General features: G+C 46.0%; 1 protein-coding gene across 1 annotated transcript in view; it reads right to left on the bottom strand.

Moving 5' to 3' along the window:
• TTL (tubulin tyrosine ligase) overlaps positions 1 to 24,024 on the bottom strand; it is a 159,329-nt gene that overhangs the window by 45,900 nt on the left and 89,405 nt on the right. Inside the window, exons 4-5 of the mRNA XM_078649045.1 lie at positions 11,318 to 11,453; positions 6,885 to 7,154 (exon numbers count right to left, since the gene is read on the bottom strand). Of these exons, the coding sequence (XP_078505171.1) occupies positions 6,885 to 7,154; positions 11,318 to 11,453 (406 nt within the window). The remainder of the gene's footprint in view (positions 1 to 6,884; positions 7,155 to 11,317; positions 11,454 to 24,024) is intronic.

The raw sequence follows: 24,024 nt of genomic DNA, 5'->3' as shown, positions 1-24,024 counted from the left end.
CCCTGAAAGCTGGGGTTATCAGTGTTGGTTGAGTTTATTCTGGGTCTTATCAACATAGAGCTATTATTGCATTTTGATACATATACCACTTCTGCTCCATCGCTAATGTCACAGAATTCACGGTCGCATCACACCACAAGAAACAAATAATATGGCTCACTTGGAATATTAGAGGACTTAACAGCCCATGAAGCTGACACAAGTCCTAGCCTTCTTGAACACACATTAAGTGGATGTGTCATTCATACAGGAGAACCACCTGGCCCTGTGGCAATCACTTACTTTGCACCAGGGTGGGGGTGTATATTTATGCACAGCATTGTGACATCCTGCAGTTTTTCCTAGACATCTTAACCATCCTTAGAAACATGACGATGGAAACTATAATGTCGGGAGAAAGTGAGGACATTTCCACTTCGTACTGGACCCTGCCAGGGATTGCTTGGCAGCACGCTGCTCCCACAATACGCAGGCTGTGGAGACACTGCAGGATATGATGAAGCTCTGAGCTGGGGGACGTGTGGAGTCAAGCATACAACAAACCAAGAATTCCCATTTTATTCTGCACTGCATGTTTAGCCATCCGTCATTGTCTAGCCACTCAAGAGCTGATTCTCTGGACAACAGATATTACACCTCCCGACTTACATTTCTGACCACTCCCCTGTTAAATTAACATTCATACTCAAGTTCCAAATTCTACCACCGAATCTGGAGGTTTCCAATGGAGGGTTCAGGGTCTAGGGGAGAATTACAAAAGCTATTACATAATACGTCACACTGAACTTGGGCACAGTTGCCAGCTATGCCACATTGTGGGAGGCCTTTAAAGCCAATGTGCGGGCGATAACATTAGCAAAACATGCAGGTATTGTCAGAGCCATACAGGGGTAACTCGCACTTAGAATCGGATATTAAGGTGCTGAAGAGTGGGACTGGACGAATACCTCAAAAACTATTATAAGAAAAAAATGGCATCTCCAACACAATAGAGACCTAGGCGACAGAGAAGTAAATTTCGGCGGTGAAAGAAATTATCTTTGCTCCTTGGTAGGGAATAGATAAAAACTGGTATTGTACAAATCAGGGATTTAAGTGGGCCGGGTCCAGCCAGTACTCAGCACAGACAGTTCTATGAAGAAGGTGTCGAGACGGGTCCCTATCGACTCTCCATTTTTGCCATCACCTTTGATGAACAGATGAATCTTAACTCTGCCGCAGTGCCACCCTTCACTGCCTTTGATGTAACTCTAAAGAGAATCGTTATAGTACTTTCACAGCCTCATCATTTCAGAATAGAAGCATGTTTAATATTATATACAACAAAGTCATAGTTGTTGCTTATTGGTCTTATGCAGCTAACAACCATTGGCAAAGCCAATTGTCCTGGCTTGTTGTAGGTGTAATGTTACTTGCTGTTTTATATATCTGGATGCAACGACAGAAACAGCAAAATGCCAGACGGGCGGCACACAACGCGTAGCACAGATTTTTAGCTTAGGTGTTTTTAAGCCAAACCCTTAATGACATCAGCCACGAAACTTTAAGAGAATCCCCCAGTTTTTTCATCCCACTTAAAGCCCTGGTACAAATAGACAATGACAGCAGAGAACACATATTGGATATGGAGTTAATACTTGGTGAGTTGGCACAATACTATTTTCAGCTATATTCCTTCCTAACAACAAACTCAGTGGATTCTGTCAACAGCTACTTGGACAAAGTTGAACTTGCGTGGCTAGAGGGCCGCCACAGGCAATTCTTAGGTAACTGAATTGCAACAGAGGAGAAGATTGCCGTCATCAACGCCCTAGCTGAAGTGAAAGCACCAGGTTCTGATGGCTTGAACATCGAATTATACAAAACGTACAAGCACATCTGATGTGCTTGTACCACACCTGTTTGAGGTCTTTGCTGAAGCAACAGAGGGCACTGCCCTGCCACCATCCATGCAAGAGGAAATCATAGCAATATGCTCATTTTATCGCCCTCTGTGATAACAAATCCTGGCCAAAGTAATCACAAGTCTCTCACTATTACTCATGAGCACGGTCTCCCCAGTGCAGTTGGGTTTTGTTCCGCACAGATCGACAGCAATTAACCTCCGCGCAGTATTTGCAGTGCTACATATGCTAAATCTACATTCAAAAGCTGCAGATGTCCTTTTGGGCACTGAAGAAGCATTCAACTCTCTGGAATGGCTTTTCCTGATGGAGACTCTTCAGCGTATGGGCTTTACTTCAAGTTTCATAGCACTGGTTAAACTTCTTTATGCCAAGTCAAGGGACCGAGTTTGCATCAATGGTTTCACCAGGGAGGTCATATAGATTGGTTATAGGCCGATAGAGGTGCATAGCTGGGATTGTCCCCTGTACCCACACCTATTCAGATTAGCAATGAACCCCTGGCTCATCAACTTCAGGGGAACCATACACACAGAGGAATGTCCTTCCGCAAGGGTTGCATTCTACTCTCCATGTACGCAGATGATATATTGCCTTTGGTGAAGGACCCTGCCGTAAACTGTCCCCTTGGATCAGGAAGGTTATAAGATTTAGCCAGTTCTCTGGGCTCACAAGCTATGATTGGGAACAACGCACTACTCCTATGGCAGAGGACCCTATAGTTTGTAATGACCACAATGAAACATATATCAGACATACCACAGGCCTTGAAACCTGAAAATATAGGGGAGCCATTTCAGGTAATATCTGTTGATACAAGGGGAGATATATGATCTTGGTGGCGGTCCTGAAGTGAAGGATGACACTGAGGCAACATCCAAATGTAGAGGGGCATCGCATCCCACATATAAGGGTCTATTCAATCGATATTGGGATGACTAGTTAGATGAGCGGTGTAGGCTCCTGGTCATTTTATGTATTATATGGCTTGTATCGGTTTATCAATATTCATAACAACTGTCGAAATTCTGAATATCAAATAGTACACAATCTAAGCCTGAAATTGATTGGCAAAATGCAATAATAAATCTACATGTTGATGTGGAATATTTGATTAACTGTTTGTAACTTAATAAAAAAATGTTTTTATTAAACAGCTTTGCTTGCAAGGGCAGTCTTGAGAATGTCGCATCAGCCCACAAATTTGTCCCAGCACCAGGCGTGAATTCATTTTGTAAAAGTGTGCTTTGCTGGCACAGATGACATCCACCAATTCAGGCAGCAGATTAAACACAGTCTGCTTTCGCCTCTCAATCCCCATGGACGTAGGTGTAGACTGTGCAGATACGGGTGGATGGCCCTGCCCTGCTGCTGAGGCAGGAGGTCCTTGTGATGAGGTAGCTTGATAGGTGGACAGATGCTTATGCCCAGAAGACCCGTGTACCACACACTCTTGGCCAAATCCAGAGCCACTAGGATTACTTGGGACAGATTGTCCCTGTTTTCTTTCAGAACTTGCAGCCGGAGACAGGACCGGAAGACTGCAGGATTCCTGTGTGCCATTTCAGCCAGAACGCATCTCCTAATGAGTGTTGCAAGGGGAACTTCATTACTCAAAACTTTTTACATGATGCATTCTTGACAGTGGCAAAAAGATCCAGCCAGGGTTCTCCTCACTGTTGGAAGATGCCTTGAACCACCTTTGGATGCAGTCACTACTGGATCTGCCAGACGCCCTGTTTCAGTTTGTTCGCTTTGGCACTCAGGAACCTTGCCAGGTGATTTACGATCAAGAAATTGCCCCAGAGCTTCAACAACCTCCAGTGCCACAGAGCCTCCTGACAAAATCCAGGATGCCACTTCTCCCTGCTTGTTGCAGTATCACATGGCGGTGATGTCTGTGAGACCCTGAACCAGCTCCCCCTTAATGGACGAGAAACTTCCTGCAGAGCCATGAATGACTGAATGGACCCCAATATCAGCAGACTAATGTGGACCAGGCCTTCCCCAGAATACCTAGCAGAGATTAATGTGTCACCACAATCCGCTATGGATAGAGCAGTGAGTGGGCCCTGCTGCTGGACAGCAATCAACCAGCCATTGCTGCTTATCTAGAGCCATCTCCTCTGAGACGTGGATGACACTGGTCAGTTTTCCGAGATGCTGCGCCCTTTGCAGAACAAAACTAATGGAAGCCTCAGCAAAGGAATGAAGTGGGACTTCGGCAATGATGTAAAGAGATTCACCATCATCCGTAGGTGGTACACGACTGACTGTTGTGAGCCCGCCTTCAACAACCAGTCGTTGGAATACTGATATCCCCAACCCCGAAGATACAGTGACCATTACCTTTCTGCACACTCAAGAGATGCTGGTAAGGCCTAAAGAGAGCACAAAAAACTGAAAATGCCCCTGGCTTACCTTGAACCACAGTTAAGGTCTGTAGGGCTGCAGGACAGGTATATGAAGATAAGTGTCCTGAAAGGTCCAAGGACACCATCCAGTCGCCTGAGTCGAGAGCAGACAGAATCTAGGCCAGTGTGAGCATTATGAATTTGTCCTTCCGCAGAAGGGTATTCAGAGGCTTTAGGTCCAACATATGCCAGGGGTCAATGTCCATCTTCAGAATGAGGAAAAGGGCAGAGTAATAGCCTCCTTTTCCTGAGCCTGGGAATATTTTGATAGCAGCCTTGGAGAGAACGAACTACACCTCCTGTAACAGAATGGACAGCTAATTTGCAGAAATTCGCTCCAGGGTGTTAGTAAGAGTGAGTAGGGCAAAAAGAAAAAGAAGGGCATAGCCTTTTTGAGCAATCTGTAAGACCCAACTGTCGGACGTGATGGATCACTAACCAGGGAGGAAATGTTGAAACGTGGCCTTTAACCCATCATTTGGGCATGCACCACTAAAGGCAAACTAAAGTGATTTATTGGGTGTTGCAGCAGGGGGAGAAGGAACTGGAGGGCTGATGCCCATGATAGTCTGCACGCTACCTGCCAGATCACAGCCTGGAAAGGACTGGGGTCCCTGGTGCCCTAGTTGGGAAGGCTATCTCTGCCTATTTGCCAATCCTCTGGATAAATTCTACACTTTCTGAACTGAGGCAGAGACTGTTAAGCAGTGGTCAAAAGTCCCAAAAAAGAGTGTACATAGCGCTGCTGTCACTAAAGCGCTTCAACAAAAAAGAATGGATCTATCAAAGAGTATATCCATTCATGCCAAAATGGTTGCACGGCCTGCAGCTCTTTGTCTAAGGTCAAGAAGTTCAAACACCAAACACACACATTCCAACTTCCACACAGACCTAATCGGGAAGGAAGCATAGAATCCACCAGCTACTGCAGATATAACATTGCACAACCGAAGTCAGGGGTGCCCTTCAACAAGCCCCACCTCCCTACCTGTAACACAGCACCACCCTGGAACTCTCGCCCTCACCTACCAGAAGCTTCAATCAACGGCCTCAATGGCCATTATGGCCACACAGCCAATCTCCAACCCTGAAATATGCAAGCTAAGACTCTACCCCATCCCTTCTCCACCCACATACCCTCTTCCAGTTTCAATTTCCTGTTAGCAGTGTTCCTCAGTTTGCTCCTCATGCATGACCAGAGGTTTGCATTACCACCTACACTTTCTTTTGCGCCTGTATGCACTCTCGTTTCTGGTCTATACACTGTGATGCCCTCCTATGCCATTGTTTCTATACTTATAGAAACCAATAAAAAGAATTGTAAAAAAAAGGAAATATCAATGAAGAAGGCCTGTACATCGATGGAAGATTATCTGAAGTGCATCCAGACATGCTGAATAAGTATAACTGCCCACCCTAGTCAACCCTTCATCCAGACCTGTGAAGATTTGCCTATCACCTTGAAGAAATCAGTCTTTCAACCAAGCCTTCCTGGAAAAACACATCACAGCCCTAGGGTGAAAAGGAGATCATTCCCCCTCAATCGAGAGAATCCAAGCACATCGGTCTCTTACCACAGACTGAAATCGCCCACACCCTCCAAGTTAAAGAAATAATTATGCTTAATGTGTAAGCACCTGAAAAAGGGCCAGTGGTGAATGGCATTGAGACAATCCATCATCTCAAACAACAACAAATTCTGAAATAGGGAGATCTTCTTGAAGAACTCAATGGTACACCACATTTGAAAGGTGGAGATCAAGTATAATCAAAGGCATTGCAGGGGAGGAAGGGCTGACTTAAAAGAGTGGCATTGGTGATGCACACAGAATGACAGCACAAACAGAACTAGGGCCTCCCCTTTCTAGTATGGGGAAACCAATTCAAGCCTCCAACTTTACAGCTGCTTTTTCTCCAACTTATACCCCGCTTTATGCAGCTTATAGTTTAGAAAATTCTGTTACTTTGCATCATAGATTCAGGAGTACCTTTGCTTTCCTTTTTTTATTAACCCCTCCCATGCTGGTGACGAACCCCAGCCGTCACGCCCCGTGGTGGGCGTGTGCTGATGACGGCTGGGGTTCGTCACGGCCCCGCCCTGTTCTTTTGTTTACCGCACAGCAGAAAAATCGCGGCCGCAGCGAAGGGGTTAATAACCTTTCAATCAGTTTTTGTTTTGCAGCAACACATTCTAATGAACACACACCAAAAGCGCAAGATTACAAATACAAAACACTACGTGTCTGTGTTATAAAATGCACAAAGCCCACAACTACCCCATTCCACTTGGACTTGTGTAACCTAGAGGGCAATTTCCTATAAATTATCACTACATTTTTTCCTGGATTCACAATATGTGGTGTTTTGACTACCACTCATATTTTTACAAATGTGACCTAGCCAAACTTTGATTTATTACTACCAGACTCCTGCAGTGCAGTTGACGTGCAATGCTATGTGTAACTACACATCTGGATTAGCAAGAATACAACTTTCCATCATATTAACCCACCATCTTCCTAACAAGTCCTGCTTTAAAGAGGACTTAGTGATAGAAGTACATTACCTTATTATGTGTTTGATTTGCGATAAAATACTGTTTTCTAGCGTCAGGTTCATTGAACTCATCAGATACTGATTAAACTCGTCAAAGAACATTTCGTTGCCCTCTTCGTAGCGGCCATAGTTCTTGGAATACTCTTTCTGGATGCAGTGATTTGTCAGGTGGCAGGTCTTGTCCTGGAAGTCGGAGCTTGAGTAGGGTTCAGAGGCCGTCCGCAGCACGCCTTCCTTGTAGAGGTAGATGTTGTACTGGTGGTCCACCAGCACCCAGCTCCTGCAAAGGGAAAGGAAGATTAAAGGTCAGTCTCTGGTCTGAGAAAGCTGCTGATCCACCCACTGTCACTCAACAAACTGTTTCCTATTCTACTTCTATGTACGCGCAAATATACCCATAACATGGTGTATCAAAGCTGCAACCTGGGCGCCCTACCCATAAATCATGTTCCACATCAGATCCATGTATAATTTTCTAGTTTTCCCTGCTGGACAACAAATTGCCTTGCAGTTTCCGGTTCAGTTGTAAGTTGTTTGGAACCTCTCTTCTTTCCCTGCCAGAGACCTGCCAGCCCTGGTAACCTCTTAGAACCTCAGGAACTTAAACCGGTCAGTATTCAGGCATTGGGATTATCTATAGTTTGTTAATAAAATGTAAACATATCAATATGGGCCACATAGGTAGAACTGGTTCAGCCCCACACTGGAGGATATTTAGCAAATGTATAAAAGGAGGGCTTAAATCAGCGCAGGTCAAAGAGGACAGTCAATAAAAGCGCTTTAAGGCCGGTCAATAAAAGCGCTTTGGGCAGAAAAAGCTATGAGGGCTCCACGACAGAAACTAAAAACAGATTAATCAGCACGCAAGGTAACCCTTCTTTTCAATTCCTATATAACCATATCTAGACATTTGGCAACCCTATACAGATTCTCTTATTTTCTCCTCTTAAGAACAACTAAACAGCCCCATACACAACTGAAATGCTAGACTGAATAAATAGCTTTCTTCGTTGTAAGGTCACTAAGACCAGGACGTGGAGCTAAAACACGGGAAATATTTTCTGCATCAAAATTACACAGACCACATTTTCGCTCACACATTGGAGTATATTTCCAGCTACCAGTCGTACCCAAAATATCCGAAGGACTGAATATTTATCATTTATTTACAACTTAATTGAAAGAAAAAGATTTCATTCATTAATAGATGGAATTATTTTTCCATAGGCATTTTATCAGAACAACAAAGGATGCGACCATCAGAAAGAAAGTTAGTTAATTGCAACTCCAGGTGTCTACCTGTGTGGTGTCTACCTTAGAATGGCATTCTTTGAATCGTCCCACAGTATCATGCTTGGAATTACTGGTAAAATGTGAATCACTATATATTCATTAATGGAATTGAGTGCATCTGGATCTGTTGGTTTTTTATGTTGAACCCTTTTGCAGCTGTGATTGAACCATGTCGACAAATGGTTTATGCTTTGTAACTTTGAGTGCATGGAGAGCCCATAGTTAAACGAAGGTCTTTCAAATTGTATTTTGTGACAGTGTTATAAATCTCATAAATAGAGTGTTACATTTGGCCGATGAGGCTTGAAAATCATCAAACACCAAATACTCCGGGTGAAGGATGAGAGGACAAGAATTTTGAGTCAAGATGTTAAGACACAGAACTTTTCTCAACAGTGCTTCTGCTACTCTTACCACTGAGGTAAATTAACAAGTATCTTCTGGAGGAGAGCATGAGAAGTACGGAATGTCCCTTTCTGGAGCTGTATCACAACCACTTGCATTTTGTATATCTAAGCAGAGGCCAGTGTCTGCAGTAGAGAGGCAGAAGATGATCAGCCTTGGAACTGCCTTTCTCATGCACCAATAGTCTTGATTATGCATTCCAAGAGCATCGGATTCTCCTCTGTAAAGTTCCCCCATCCCGGAGAATCTCTGAGCCCTAGTCCTTACAAGGGGGAGTCCTAAAAAATGGAACAAATCTTTGTTTTTGACATCTTAGAGGTCTACCACATTCAAAGGCGAAAACTGCTAGAATTAGCTCCGACTGCAGTGGTGAAGGCAAAAAGTCTGGTGCTGTAGTGGGCAAGAGCTGCTTTGGAAGTGATGCGAACGTATGGAGGGAGATGAGTGCCATTGGGTTCAGAGCCTCAAGAATCTCCGGTTCTGCAGGAATTGGCTCCACACTTGGGGAGCAGCTCAAAGGGTAGCGTGCTGTCCTGAAAATGTCAAGCATGGATTGCGGAAAGGCCTCAATCTGAAAAAGATTGGAAGATGGCTTCATGAACTGCAGTTTCTTGTTTTCTAAAACAGAAATAGGCTCTGAAGACAAGGGAATCATCCCAAGGGAATCATCAGTGTTGAAGAATAGCACTGAGTCCCCAAACTGTACAGAAAGCAGGACCATTCCCTCATGGAAGAAATGGACTCTCTTTCCTTATGGCATTTCCTGTGTTTGTGCAGGAACTCATGGCGGACCATGCCCAGTCCAGGCACTTAGCTGAAAGATCAGAAATGGAACGTTTTGGGGTGTCCTTGTTGGCTCCAGCCAAAATAAACAGCTTGGCGTCCTGTTCCCTAACTGGGTTCAGTTGCATAGTAGAGCAAGTATTGCAGGCAGAAATGTCATGGTTGGGTCCAAGACACCACTTACCCGCATGCGTGCGGCAGCTATTTTTGCGCTGCGCGGCTTTTTTCAAAAAGCCGCGTTACATGACTAGCTGAGCTCGTCATGAGCATGCGAGCGGCACAACTCATGACGAGCTCAGCTCGTCATGAGCGCAGAAGGGGTTAAAGATGTTGGGAGGTTTCACATGGTTGCCATGTTTGAACTCTAAACCGTTAGATGGAGTCGTGTGACTAAGTTGTTGTCTATTGCTATGGAATTTTGTTGGTGAGACCCCGCAAACAGCGCCTGACCGGCATCAATGGAGTAAGGAAAAAGAGGTACAGACTCCAATGAGTCAATTAATGCCATTTATACTATGATGATGTTACTTCCATGCAGGTTGGAATCGTGGCTGAGGTTAGATGATACCACCTAGCGACACAAGTGAGCTACTGCTTGAGAAATGTTTTCTGAATCCAGTCTTTCGTCTGGAAGATGTTCATATGGTGAGGAATTTGTGTAAAGAATCATTTATCAGAAATAATTTCCAAATAAATATGGCAACTTTAATTAACGTTTGAACCACCAGTTAACAATACTTCTAGTCAAAACAAATAGCACTATTCATAAAGCCCTCTGTCTAAAAGTTGGAAGTCAACCCCTTAAGACCTTGCCTGCTGCAGATTTCTAACTGTTAAAAGATTCACAAAGAGCACCTACGAAAATCCCCAGAAGCCTATAAGAAATCAAGGATATACATAGATTCCCAAGAACGCTCCAAATAACACATTTTATTGATGCTGAGCATCTTCACGGTGGATAATATGCAGAATTAAATCTCTCATGTTTTGCCACAATTAACATTTTTGTCCACAGGAGAAAGGTTTGGTGGAGCAACACTGTATTAACCTTTGCCATTAAGTACATGGGTGTTCCCTTCCTTATTACACTACAGAAAAACACTTGCTCCTGCATAAGACAGGAATACATTTGCATGCTTTTCCAGGTTGGGGAAACTAAATGGAAGCAGTGTGTGAATACTATCAAACATACAAAGTTGTGGGTGTACTCACTCATCTTTCCAGAGTACTCACCATATAATCCCCTATTCCGGCGACATTTATGATGCTTGATAAATAAGAAAGCAATAGGAAATATGTGATCCTTGTGGCACTTCTAATAAGTACTCCTGTCTGCAAATACATAGTTTGTTCGTGCTACTCTGGCAGGCTGTACTGAGGCGTAGCATTTCAAAATATTAGTCTCGTACTTCAATGTCTGTTTCTCCATTTATGTTTTATTTCAATCTTCATGTATTGTTTTGAGTTTTATTATACACTTATTTTCCAAAAGTAAATACGTTCTTATTATATCTGAGGAACCCAATGATACATCATCAATTTTTAAATGCATTCATGCAGTTCCCAATGCATTTCAGACATGCAGTCCTTCATCAGGGGGTATGTATCTGATATTCACCTTTGAAATCTTCAGACTGAACAATCTCATCTTTGCAACGCAGAATTACGTTTAGAAACCGTTACTGTCAGTGTCAACCAACTAGGTGTGCAAAACCTCTTGTTATTTGGAGTCTCAGTTCTCACCTAGTGTATTCCACAGTGTAGCTGTTCTTCTGCAACAAGATCCTTGTTCAAGACACGGAATAAATATCTGGCTTTTCAAGCTTAATTCGCTCTGTTGTGCTTTTTTCATTTTCCTTTTTTTTTAACTGCTGGACATTTTCTAAGGCATTTTACCTCCTATTCTTCAAAGCCACCTTACCTTAAGTGATTCAAGATGGAGATGTTAAAAAGGACACTTACCTGATATCAAACTTTCGGTGTCCAGGTTCTAACAGCATAGGATCTTCAAGGTATTTCTGAATCACATGAACCTGGCCTTGATTGTCTATGTAGTGTAGCAGCTGAATCGCATCGGACGAAATAAGAATTCCTTCTCCTAGCAAACAGATAAAACATCCAATGTAAGTTGAGGGTTATAAATAAAACGAAATAACGAAGAGATACCCAATCAGTGGTACCTACAGTATTATTATTAATACTTTTTTAACATTCTTAAGCGCGAGTCAGGCAACAAAAAGCGCCAGAACACTGCTAAAAGATACAGGTATAAACATCTACAATAAACCTAGGCCAGTAAAATATATTTTTAACTAGAACCATTGCTCAGCTTAGTAGAGGTCATCAAGAAGAAGTCTTTATCAGAAGATATCCTTTTGATCAATAAACATATAAGACATATACTTGAACCAACCACAGCTGTGAGGTAGTAATGGAGAAATGTAAATTTGTAGGACTTTGTATTCAAGACTGCATTACCTCGGAGCTTTTCTCTGGATCTACTTACACAGTGATCCTGCCCTAAAGTTTTTTTGTGAATCCCAACGCTGCTGTCTTAGGCAATCTGAAATAACCCTGTGGTTAAACAAATCAATAATTATGGAGTGCTGTTTTGCCACCATAATATTGTGAATCTCAAAGACTCAGGAAACTAAAACCCTCTATTCACAAGAAGCCAAGGGCTCAAAAGTATACTTCACTAACAAGATAAGTTTCAGCCCTATGGATGTTGTGGTTCAATTCTGAGGGGAAAAAACGTAATCAGCCAGGATAAACCATGAATGAGCCAGTCAACAAGATAGTGTCAACCAAGTACGTGATAAGATACACAACCAACTTCTCAAGTGGCAAGAACCTGAGCAGATGCCTCCTACTCTTGCAGTGTAGTGTTCACAACTAAATTGACTGAATATATATATATATAAATATATAATAACTTTTCCCCCTCCGCTGGAAAGGAATTTTGAGCCGCACAGAGAGCTTTCAGTTTGCCGATTTATTAAGGAGTTCAAACAGCATGTGGCAATGTCCTGACGCGTTTCGTTCGCCGTGGAACTTTTTCGAAGGTTTGCCATTCACCTGGTCATGCCGTCTCCACTTACAAGTTCGATATTATTCAAATCCATTTCCTCTAATGGTCTTTTATTAGGGAATCACTTCCTTTGATGACAAAGTGCCTTGTGGGACTTGTAGTGCAGATGGCAATCAGACTTACTTCCCTCCAGTGGGTGGTGTAACTTACATGCTTTTGGGAGTTGGTAATATTCTCTGGCAGAAAGTTCTCCCGGGTTAGTCCGCTTTTAGAACTGACACAGGTCCAGTACCGAGGCTAGTCCTCGGCGGCACCGCATTCTCCTTAGTCGTTTTACCGATTCCAACAGTTAGGTTCAAGTCGGAGAATGATGGCGCTCTTATGGTGGCGCTGGGCTCTTCGGCAGAACCAAGCCGATAATTATAATAACTTTTCTCCCTCCGCTGGAAAGGAGGCGCTGGGCTCTTCGGCAGAACCAAGCCGATAATTATCGGCTTGGTTCTCCCAAAAGCATGTAAGTTACACCACCCACTGGAGGGAAGTAAGTCTGATTGCCATCTGCACTACAAGTCCCACAAGGCACTTTGTCATCAAAGGAAGTGATTCCCTAATAAAAGACCATTAGAGGAAATGGATTTGAATAATATTGAACTTGTAAGTGGAGACGGCATGACCAGGTGAATGGCAAACCTTCGAAAAAGTTCCACGGCGAACGAAACGCGTCAGGACATTGCCACATGCTGTTTGAACTCCTTAATAAACCGGCAAACTGAAAGCTCAGTGTGCGGCTCAAAATTCCTTTCCAGCGGAGGGAGAAAAGTTATTATAATTATCGGCTTGGTTCTGCCGAAGAGCCCAGCGCCACCATAAGAGCGCCATCATTCTCCGACTTGAACCTAACTGTTGGAATATATAAATTATATATATATATATATATATATATATATATATATGTTTAGCTCTCATTGGGAGCCAGTAGTGTGAATATTGTATTGTAAATCCAGTTATTCACTACTCCTGACTCTACTTCACAGCAGTGGCGACCGGTAAGATTTGGGGGGAGGTGGGCGGACGGGACACACACACACACACGCTCACATACACAACACTCACAACCAGGCGCGCACACACACAAGCACATTCATTCACAACACTCTTTCCCAAACATTCACACATGCACGCACGCATGCACCAAACAATGTAAAAAGAACTTAAATCACACTTACCTTTAGCTAGCTCTGCTCTGCCTCAGAGGTTCCAGGAGGCTTGGGACAGCTGCCTTCCCAATTAGGGAAGGCAGCAGTCCTATCGTCATCACAGAGTGGGATGGGGTCAGGGAGACTACTGACCCCACCCCACTCTGTGATGAAGTGTCACTGATTGACACTCGACCCTGGGCGCTTCAGGGCTTAAAACGGAATGGTAATCTAGGAGAGGGTAAGAACATTTTTTTCCAACCAAGGCCTCCTCTGCAGGAGGTAATCCCTATCCATGAAATGGAGGCGAGAAAAACAGAAGGAATGGCCTCCATCATATTAATCCCCGAGTATGAATCCAGTGGAAGAGCAGACGTATTAAACAGGGGGATGTATTACAACTTTTAAACTCCATCACAAGCTTAGAAAATATAAGCTCTGCAGATCGGCTTTCCAAAGAATTCCTACCAACCAATAATCGGCTGTGCCCAGAGGCAACCAAAACAAGATGGACATCCAGCGAGATAGCTAACAAAATTATGAAAGAAGAAATCAAGCTCAAGCATTGGGGAATAAAGCTGGAAGCTGAATCTAAATCTCCCTATCCAACACCTTTCCTAAATGTCCACACCAACATGTCAATTAAAAACTCCACTTCTGTATTGAGAGGCGCAAGGAGAAGCACTCCTGGCGCACCAACTACCTGCACAAAGGTCTTTAATCTGAATACAGGCCTTGGGCGACCAATCCCAGCTTCGACATCGGTAACGCAGAATTGGATGCAAATAAAACAAACAATAACAACAGAGGGACTAACCTGACAAGAAATGTGCACCTCATTGGTAGCCCCTGTAAACAAGGCAAAATCAGCATGTGTATCTGGAATATCAATGGCCTAGCAAGTAAAGCTGAAGATCATGAGGTAGCAAATTATTTAAAAACATATGACATAATACACCTCCAGGAAACCTGGGAAGATAAGGCTTTTGAGCTCCAGGGTTACACCTCCCATTTCTTTCCAGTAATAAAGAGTTCTGATTTTGGTCATCGCTCGGGTGGGCTAATGATCTTAGCCTCAATATCTACAATAGGAATAATCCTATCCATCAAGGCAAAAATCACAGCACAAAGCGCCGTTCAGGCAGTGAAGATAACGCATACCACCTACCCCAGGAAGTGACATTTAAAGCGAGTCCAGCCTTCATATTAGATGCTTGTAAAGACATTGACATTGAAGCAACCGCAAACCTTAAACGAATAAGATGCAATCTTAACAACATTGAAGCAATATCAGCCACAGCTAAATCGCTATATAACCAAGCAAAATACTTAGCAGATCAAACAGGGAAAGCATGGAAAAACTTCACTATGACCCTTGGTGGGAAACCCCCGACCGGGATAGGGACAAAATCAGGACAATTTTTTTATTTTTTTTTGCAGAGTTTTATATAGCGCGAACTATAACCGAACCGAATCAGTTATCAGAGCGCTTTACATAGCACCAGTTACGTTACATGAGGACACACTTTCATTTTAGGCACGGGGAGATTAAGTGATTTGCCCAGAATCACAGGGGGTTTTTGGCGTCGTTACCGAGACTCGAACCCAGATCCCCAGGTCAGAGGTCGAGCGCCTTAGCCGTTCATCAGCTGGCGCCTTAACAAGGCTGACAACTAGCCCGGAATCAAAAACACTAAAACATACCATAAACCAATCATTAAGGCAGCTGACCAAAACACCACAGAACCGGATCTGCAATGACCCTCCGGAAAGCAAAAGCGCTGCTAAAAAGAAAGAAATGGGGGAAAATAGGATCAAAGAACGAAGCGCTGTGGGTTAAGCTACTTCACGATGCCAAACAAAAAAATAGCGCTAGGTTTTGGCAAACAATCCATAGAATAGAGCGACCAAACCATCCTGGAATAAGCTCTAACATAACAGAGGCTGTCTCGGTAGACTACCTCCCACCCATTTTAATAATAAAGCGTAAAAGGATGCAGAAGTGGATAAAGAAATGGATAACACGAGAATGGGTAGAGGAGATACTAACAGGGAATAGGTGACGCATAACCCTACTCTGAAAGAGCAACACAGCTCCCAGTTCAAACCGCAAAATCTTCAGGGGAGCGACTTGGCAGCAGACTTGGACCTATCAGTATCCATCAAAGAGGAATGCTATGTCCCTACTGTAAATCAGATAAAGACACAAATATCCAGCGGCAGAGCTACGGGCGCCCCAGGCCCCAATGGCATCCCTACGATGCTGTATAAATACGATGCAGAACACTGAAGCAAGGCTTCACAACCGTTTTTTAATGACATAAATTCTGTAGCCACAATCCCAGAATCTTGGAAAGGATCAATCATCAGTCCAATTTTTAAAGGGACGCCGATGTAGGCGGCAGCGGTCTCCGGAGCTCCTCTGCGGCCGCCCTTCTCCCGCACTAATCCTGGCATATATACCGGGCCCCCGACCCCGGACGTAGGGCGGGAAGCCTGGTGACCACATAGGAAGAGGCGGTAAGCGCTAACAAGCGCCGCAAACGGGACAAGAGAACTTTTCCCCGCGCTCCGTGAGGCCCGCGACACAGGGGCTCAAAATGGCCGGCCGGCGGTGGCGAGAGAAACTCCTGACCGAGAGTCGCCTACCGGCGCGAGGAGAGCCCTGGGAGAGACCTGACCCGAACGGAAGGTGACAGACCCTGGCGACCACTAAAGGTGGGGAGACATCGAATTTGGTTGTTTGGTTGTTGGTCGTTTTGCCTGACTTTAAAATGGCGGCGCCCGCGCTGTGAGTCGGTGTCCATTTCATCGGAGTTGGGGGAAGTGGAGGATTAGCATCCGAAGAGCAGCAACCCCTGATTTATAGCTGGAGTGCTGGTGCCTATCCTGAGACTGGAGAGGGGAGACAGCTAATTCTCCCTGCGGTTCCCCACCGCCTGTGTGCTCCTCCTGGGGGACCTAATAGCAGATCAGACCGGCGCTACAGAGCATAACCCAGGGAGCTGGTCGAGCAGACGCCGGAGCAGCGTGGTGCCCACTGTGCCCTCCTAGGAGCCGAGGTGAGAGGAGGAGACCGGGGACGATGATCCGAGGAGGTGCTCTGGATTGAAGGTGCAGGAGACTTCCTCGAGAGTCTTGGCCTGAGGAAAGACACGAGGGCTATATGACTGGCACGCCCGGAGGAACATCGACAGGGCTACACACGCGGTGCGGAACCGAGGGACGCAGATGTTTCGGGAAGTGGAAGATTTGAGACCTATTGTCGCTGGCATGGTCCCGGCTTGCCCGCGCTGAGAGCTCGAAGAGAGCACCCGGTGGAGTACCACGTTCAGGTCTGCCTGAGCCTGCGAGGGGACGCCAGGTTCCCCACCCGGGGAGAAGTGAGTGCATAGACTCTGTGGGGCTGGGTAACTACTACCGTCTGTGGTCCTCAGAATGGGCAGAGTATCCAGGAAGAAGGGTTTTGAGGTGTTGCAGATCGAGGAACCGGGACACAACATGGAGAAAGGGGAATCTGCGCCTGGGAGTAGTGTACCCACACAGCCTCGGGACCCCTCATTGGGTGACATCATGAAGGCCATCATAGCCTCGAGGAAGACTTTGGAGAAGAGGATCGATACCATCGGCTCAGACTTTTCCCTACTAAAGGATAACCACCGGAAACTCAAGGAGCGAGTGGCGTCTAACGAGACCACCATGAAGGACATTCCGGATACGGTCGCTGCCTTACGAAAGACGCTGAACGAGGTGGTGCAGAGGGTCCACGTGTTGGAAGTGAGAGCGGAAGACAGCGAAGGGCGCTCCAGACGCAACAATCTCCGCATAGTGGGAGTCCCGGAGCGAGAGGAGGGATCCGATGCAGTTCAATTTTTGGAAACATGGATAAAAAAAAAAAAAAAAAAAAAAAGGAGGTGGCGCCGGAGGGCCTATCCCCATTTTACGCACTGGAACGCGTGCACAGGGTTCCGGCTCGCCCACCAAGGCCTGGGGTCCCACCTCACCCGACGGTGCTCAGACTTCTACATTACTGTGACCGGGACTTGATCCTGCAAAGGGCCAGAGAGCTACAGAATTTGCGAATTGGGAACAGCAAAGTAATGATCTTCCCGGACTACACCAGAGAAGTGCTGCGCCAAAGAGCCTCTTTCTTAACAGTTAAGCGGAAATTGCGCCAACTGCATCTTCCTTATGCAATGCTGTTCCTGGCCCGGCTGCGAGTGTCTGCTGACAGGGGTACACATTTTTTCCTCACGCCACCTGGGACTGGCTGGAAACCCGGGCGGAGCCTGGCGCGCGATCGCCACCTGCGGCCTCGCCATCGCTCCCCCGCCACACTATCGACGCAAAGGCCCGTCTCTCCCACAGACTGGCGCCAGGAGAGTAGACAAGGCAGTATTGGCGGTGGCAGCCATCAGCCACGGAGCTCTTAGTCCAGCCAGTAACAATTCGGAGCGCACGAAGAGTGGAGAGGAGAGCCCCAGTTCAAGCAGCGCCCATGGGCTCTCGGATGCAGATCTACCAGTGGTTACCCCGCAGATGGGGTGTTTGGATGAAAGAGCAGCAAGAACAGTGTGACTGAATTCACGAGGTATCTGCGCTGCCTACTGGGCCTTGGGTCCTTTTACCTGTATGGGGCGGACTGCCTGGGCGCACCACAGGAGACATGGGGGGGCCTGGATGGCGATATTAAACTATGGGCGGGGGGGGGGGTTGGGAGGGTATCTGGAATCATCGAATTGACGTTCCAAGCAGCCTTAACTGGGTAGATTTTGTAGGCACATTTTCATTGTTTGGATGGGGTTGCCGAGTTGGGTGCCTGTCCTGGGGAGGGGGAGTTGGGGATGTTTTACTTATGGGGTTATGTTCGGGGGAACCAGGCATGTCGTGGGGGCAGGAGTAATGGAACATTGTCTATGTCGTTGTAAGCAATGGGACCCGCATTAGGCTACTCATGTCTCACATGGAATGTACGGGGTATGCATACTATGAATCGGCGTCACAAGATACACTCATTCTTAACTCGTAGGGGCATACACATCGCATTCCTCCAGGAAACCCACCTCATTGCGCTAGAAGGGAAAGCTCTACAAAGCCGTTGAAGGGGTCAAGTCTATCACACTACATACTCTGCATATGCGAGGGGGGTATTAATTTGGATTAGAGCTGGGGTTCCCTTCCAATGCACAACACAATTGATTGACCCTGAGGGCAGATATGTGGTGATCCAGGGGAAATTAGATGGCAGAGACCCAACACTGGGAGGTCTGCACACCTAATGTGGACCAACCTGCCTTTTTCTCTCTTCTATCACACAAGCTAGCGACAGTCCTTGCAGGGCCACTGTTACTTGGGGGCGATTTTAATTGTATCACGGATATTGACCTAGATCGCTCACACCCCCCCTCCCGAATGCACCAGCATATAAACTAGCAGTGGCGCGTTCTACCTGGCAGCAGACTTGGGGTTTATAGACACTTGGCGGGCCCAACACTCATTGACTAAGGATTACTACTTTTTCTCCGCCCTGTACGAATTGCACGTCCGCCAGGACCCCTTCCTATGCTCCCCAGATGTGCACGGAGAGATTTGCAGTAGCGAGCATCTCACTAGAACTATCTCAGACCATAATCTGTTGCTGGCCCAGTTGGGATGGTCGCGGCTGCACCCCAGAATCCCTACCTGGAGATTGCGTCCGGAAGCGCTTGAAGATCAAGTCTTCCGTACCACCATTGCCACGGCCATTGTAGAATATTTCCAGTTTAATGAGGGGACATCTGGGGCTGTGACTGTTGAATGGGACGCCTGTAAAACGGTCGTGCGAGGGAGATGTATTTCGGTGGGACTCGGAAGGCCCTCCTACAAGACATTCAAAGGGATGTTGATCGCTTGCGCACCCTGGAGAAGGAGCGCCCTGGAAATCCGGTTAAGCAGGATGAATTATTAGAAGCAAAAGAAGCAGTGGCAGCAAATGTAGAACGTCTGAGGTGCTTTGATTATAAGAAATATAACACACAGGCGCACTCGGAGCGAGATAAATCCGGGGCCCTTTTGGCCTGGCTGGCCAATCTGATTCCTCGCGGCTCAGTCATACTGGAGTTGAGAGACCAGATGGGAGTGGCCCGCTTTGATCAACAAGGGATAAACAAGTTGTTTTCTTTACTACTACACGGAGCTTTATCGCAGCCGTGAGGAAGACTTACACAGCTTTACGGAGGGACTGAACTTGCCAGAACTGGGTGACGAGGACGTGAAACTGTTGGGGCGGAGCATTGAGGTGCGAGAAGTGCGGGTAGCCATCAAAAGCATGGCCCGTAATGAAACTCAGGACTCGGATGGCCTCCCAGTAGAATTCTATCTCATTTACATCGACCTCCTTGCCCCTCGCCTCGTGTGCCTATATAATGAAGCCAAAAAGATAGGTCGATTGCCGGACTCCACCAGGGAGGCGATCATTATTCCTTTACTAAAGCCGGGCAAACAACCTTGGGATAGAACGGCTTACCGCCCGCTGTCCATGCTCAACTTAGACTACAAAATCCTGAGCAAGATACTGGCAACTCGGCTGCTTCCTCAGATGCCCACCCTAATACATGCCGATCAGTCTGGGTTCATCCCGGCTCGCAACACAGCGCTTAATATACGAAGGCTCCTGCACATTTGGAGGCCGATTCCTACGAGGTGGATACTGCGGCGGTATTTGCTGTCGACATCGAAAAAGCCTTCGACAGTCTAGAGTGGGAGTACTTATTTCATGTAATGCGACGAATGGTCCTTGGTCCCGACTTTGTGAGATGGATGGCTCGGTTATACGCAGATTCAACTGCCAGAGTTAGAACAGGAGGGGTGATCTCCGAGGCATGCAAGGTGGGGAGGGGCACGCGACAGGGGTGTCCCCTCTCCCCATTGTTATTCGCTATGGCGGTAGAGCCCCTGGCGGCACTTGCTCGATTAGGACGGGCGTACCAGGGACTAGACGTGTATGGACTGATCCACCATATCGCACTTTATGCGGATGACCTCTTAATGTTCCTGGCAGATACAGGCAAGGCACTGCAAGGAGCAAAGTCCCTGCTGCGGGCCCTGATCGCAGTAGCGTGGTTAAAAGTCAATTGGACGAAGTTGTGCTTCTTCCCGATGCGCAAAGGCAGAATTCGCCCTCAGAACGCTGATGTGGTGAACTGGGAGGAGCGATGTCTTCCCTACTTGGGCACGGTGATCTACCACGAGCAGGAAGATATACTCGAAGGAAAAGTAGGGAAGGCGATCAGGGGAGCCAGGGCAAACTTTGAATTCTGGGGTACCTTACCATTGTCAGTAGCAGGACGAGTGGCGCTACTCAAAATGGTGACCCTTCCGCGGTTACTATACTTCTTTCGGGCCCTCCCGATCTGGATCCCGGCAGTCTATTTCAAGAGGCTTAGGGCGATGATCAGATCTTTTCTGTGGGGTACGGGCAGGCGCACAGTGGCGCTCGGCACGCTCATGAGGCCCCGAGCGGAGGGAGGACTAACGGTCCCAGACTGCGAAACGTATTACATAGCAGTCCAACTACAATGGCTCACACAGTGGGTAGCGAGGGCCACTAGGGGGGAGGGGGAATCAGGTGAGCTGTCGGGTCCCCTGTTGGTATTTATCTTGCATAGTATTGCGACTCCCGATCGGGGACATGCACCTTACCCGGGAATTTGCCACAGCCCAAAAATGCTGGAATAGGTACCTGCAAAGAGGATCTATAGGGACCCCTTACGCCCCTGATATACCATTGAAGATGTGCAGGGCTCGACCACATGGGGCACCTGGCAGAGGTTGGAGACCTGGGAACAACAGGGTTTATCGACGATAGGTGACCTGTATGAGGACGGTGCCCTAATACCGTTTGAGGACCTCCGAGACCGCTATGAGCTACCGGGGTGACTTTTTGTTACATACTGCGCTCACGACGGCGGTTCGAAAACACTGGAAAGCGAGCCTGACAGAACCACCTACCTCTATGGGTTGCCAATACATTGTGGTTGCTGCGGGCATCATTAAGGCAGTAACTTGCTTATACAGGCGCATGACATAAGAAGCCCTAACCCCATTGACTGCCCTAAAGACGAAGTGGGAAACTGACATAGGGAAGGACATACCAGACACGGCATGGAATGGGATAGTGGAGAGGGCCTGGAAAAGCACGCAAAATGCGCGTTTCCAGTTAGTGCATTTTCACATCCTACACAGGGCATACCTAACACCGGTCCGCCTACATAAATACTTCCCAACCCAGTCAGCGTCCTGCCCAAGGTGCGCAATGGTTGAAGCTGATTTCAAACATATGTTGTGGGATTGCCCGTCTCTTGACTCTTTTTGGCAGGGGGTGACGGCCCTGTTGACGGATGTAACCGAAAGGGACCTACAGCCCTCCATGGCACATTGTATCCTCCATTGGTTCCCCCACACCTCAAAGAACAAAATCACTAGTAAATTTATAGACCTGGGTTTCCTACTAGCCAAGAGAACCATAACCTCCCAGTGGAAAGCGAAAAAGGGCCCCAGTTTAGATGAATGGAGGGTTGAATTTCGTAAGTGGGCCGACTGCAAGGGGGATGTCCGACTACAAATTGCACGCAGAACGGGTAGTGAACAGGCGTTAGAGAGGGCGAGAGCCTGGGGAAGACTGGTCATGGAACTTACACCCCCTGAGGATGAGGATGGTGATGCCCCAGCGAATAGCCCCGAGGCCCGCCACCTAGAAAATATTTGTGAGCTGCATTTTAGCATGATCAAATATGCATGTGTAGTTTTGCTCATATGAAAATCTGAGTGTTTGCAAGTTCACTTTCCCTCCAACCACTTTTTTTCCCAACTCTGGAAGAAGATTTAGGTCTGCCATGGTCAGGAGTAAATTTCCAACATTTCTCAGTATGGGAAACAATTAGAGAAGAGTTGTCGAAAACACCTAAAACATGCAAGTTAGTAGGTGTGCATATGCTCAAAAGGGCATTCTAACCCTGGAACTAATGCTTACCACTACCTTCAGCCCCAGTATGTAGATCTGCGGAAACGTGGCAACATAAGGGGATTGCAAGTATTCAAACGCTACTATGGTATGAGCCCTGGCATAATCAGAGAGGCTATATCAGAACTCTTATATAATGAGATTGCGGTCATAATTTGTCGCCGCACTACATGGCACCAAAGGGACAGGTGAATTTTGTTACAGGACAAGTAGATTTATAAAGCAACCTGCCCCCCCATGGACAAGTAGTTATTTTATTAAATTCCACACCCCTGAAGAGATAGGGAATGAGAGAAAGGAAGTGTTTAAGAGAAAGGAGCGGTTGAGAAAGTGTAGATAGAGAGATCGGTCAGGTAGTGAGAGGAAAGCAAGGTGGGTTAGAGAGACAACATAAGCTGCAGAAAGTTGAGCCATATCCAGCTTGGATTGTGCAATAACAAATAATTCATGGATGCTGGCTTGCAGTCTTTCTGCTGAAGAAACCTTATATCAACAACATACAGGAAAGAAAACATCATAGGGTATCCGGAGTGGTATTCTGGTAGCCACTGTCTACCTACAATATATGTAGCACATGTCTTAGTTTGTTCTGTGGGTTTTAGCTATAAGGTTTCACCAGACACACAGTAGCAAGATTTCCGTGCCAGATGAATGAGTTATTGAAAGTCGCCAGACATGCTGCTGAATTCATAACCAGTATGGGCTTTTCTCAATTCGGTGTCAACCAAGTGAGGCAGAGTTAACAGATTGCAGCACATGCCTGAAAGCAAGACAATGAGGGGGATTTAGAGAAGTGATATGCATTTTCAGTGATTCTTTTATTCCATAAATTTAAGGACAGCTCATTGACCAGTGAAATATAATTTGAACTTAAATTTGAAAATAATCAAACCACTCTGCTTTACCCAACCACTGTGGTATTTTCATGCACCTGTTGATGGGAATGGCGCTGTCTATCACGCATTGTTGGGTCCTACTTTTTCACTGCCGGATTGCAATTTATCACTTTCAACCTTGTTTTTCTCAGTTTCATTATGATGTTTATTGTGCACAAAGCATTTTTTGCAGTCACCTAAATAAGATGGTCATTTTTACAAAAGCCCTGATTGAGGGATTGCTAGAACAGTTGAGGTATACTCTAGTTAAACCTCATAATGCAAGTATTGTTTCTGCCTAGGGTAAATGTACTCATCTCCCTGCTAGTTTTCCTTTAATATCAGGGTAGCATATAAAAAGCAATAAATAAAGTTACCCAATGATAAATTCATTTTAAATTGAACAGTGAAAGTGCAATATGTGGGTTCCCCAGTCAACATAATTTCAAGACCATCTTCTTGGTTCAAGATGAAATACTCACTACAAATGCAATGCTAGAGTACTAGTTATAGACACAAATACCAAAATAAAACTTTACATACATGTTAGTATTGAAACTGACCAT

The sequence above is a fragment of the Lissotriton helveticus genome, chromosome 6 (assembly GCF_964261635.1).
Source record: "Lissotriton helveticus chromosome 6, aLisHel1.1, whole genome shotgun sequence".
NCBI classification, from domain to species: domain Eukaryota; kingdom Metazoa; phylum Chordata; class Amphibia; order Caudata; family Salamandridae; genus Lissotriton; species Lissotriton helveticus.
This window is presented reverse-complemented; position numbering and strand designations above follow the sequence as displayed.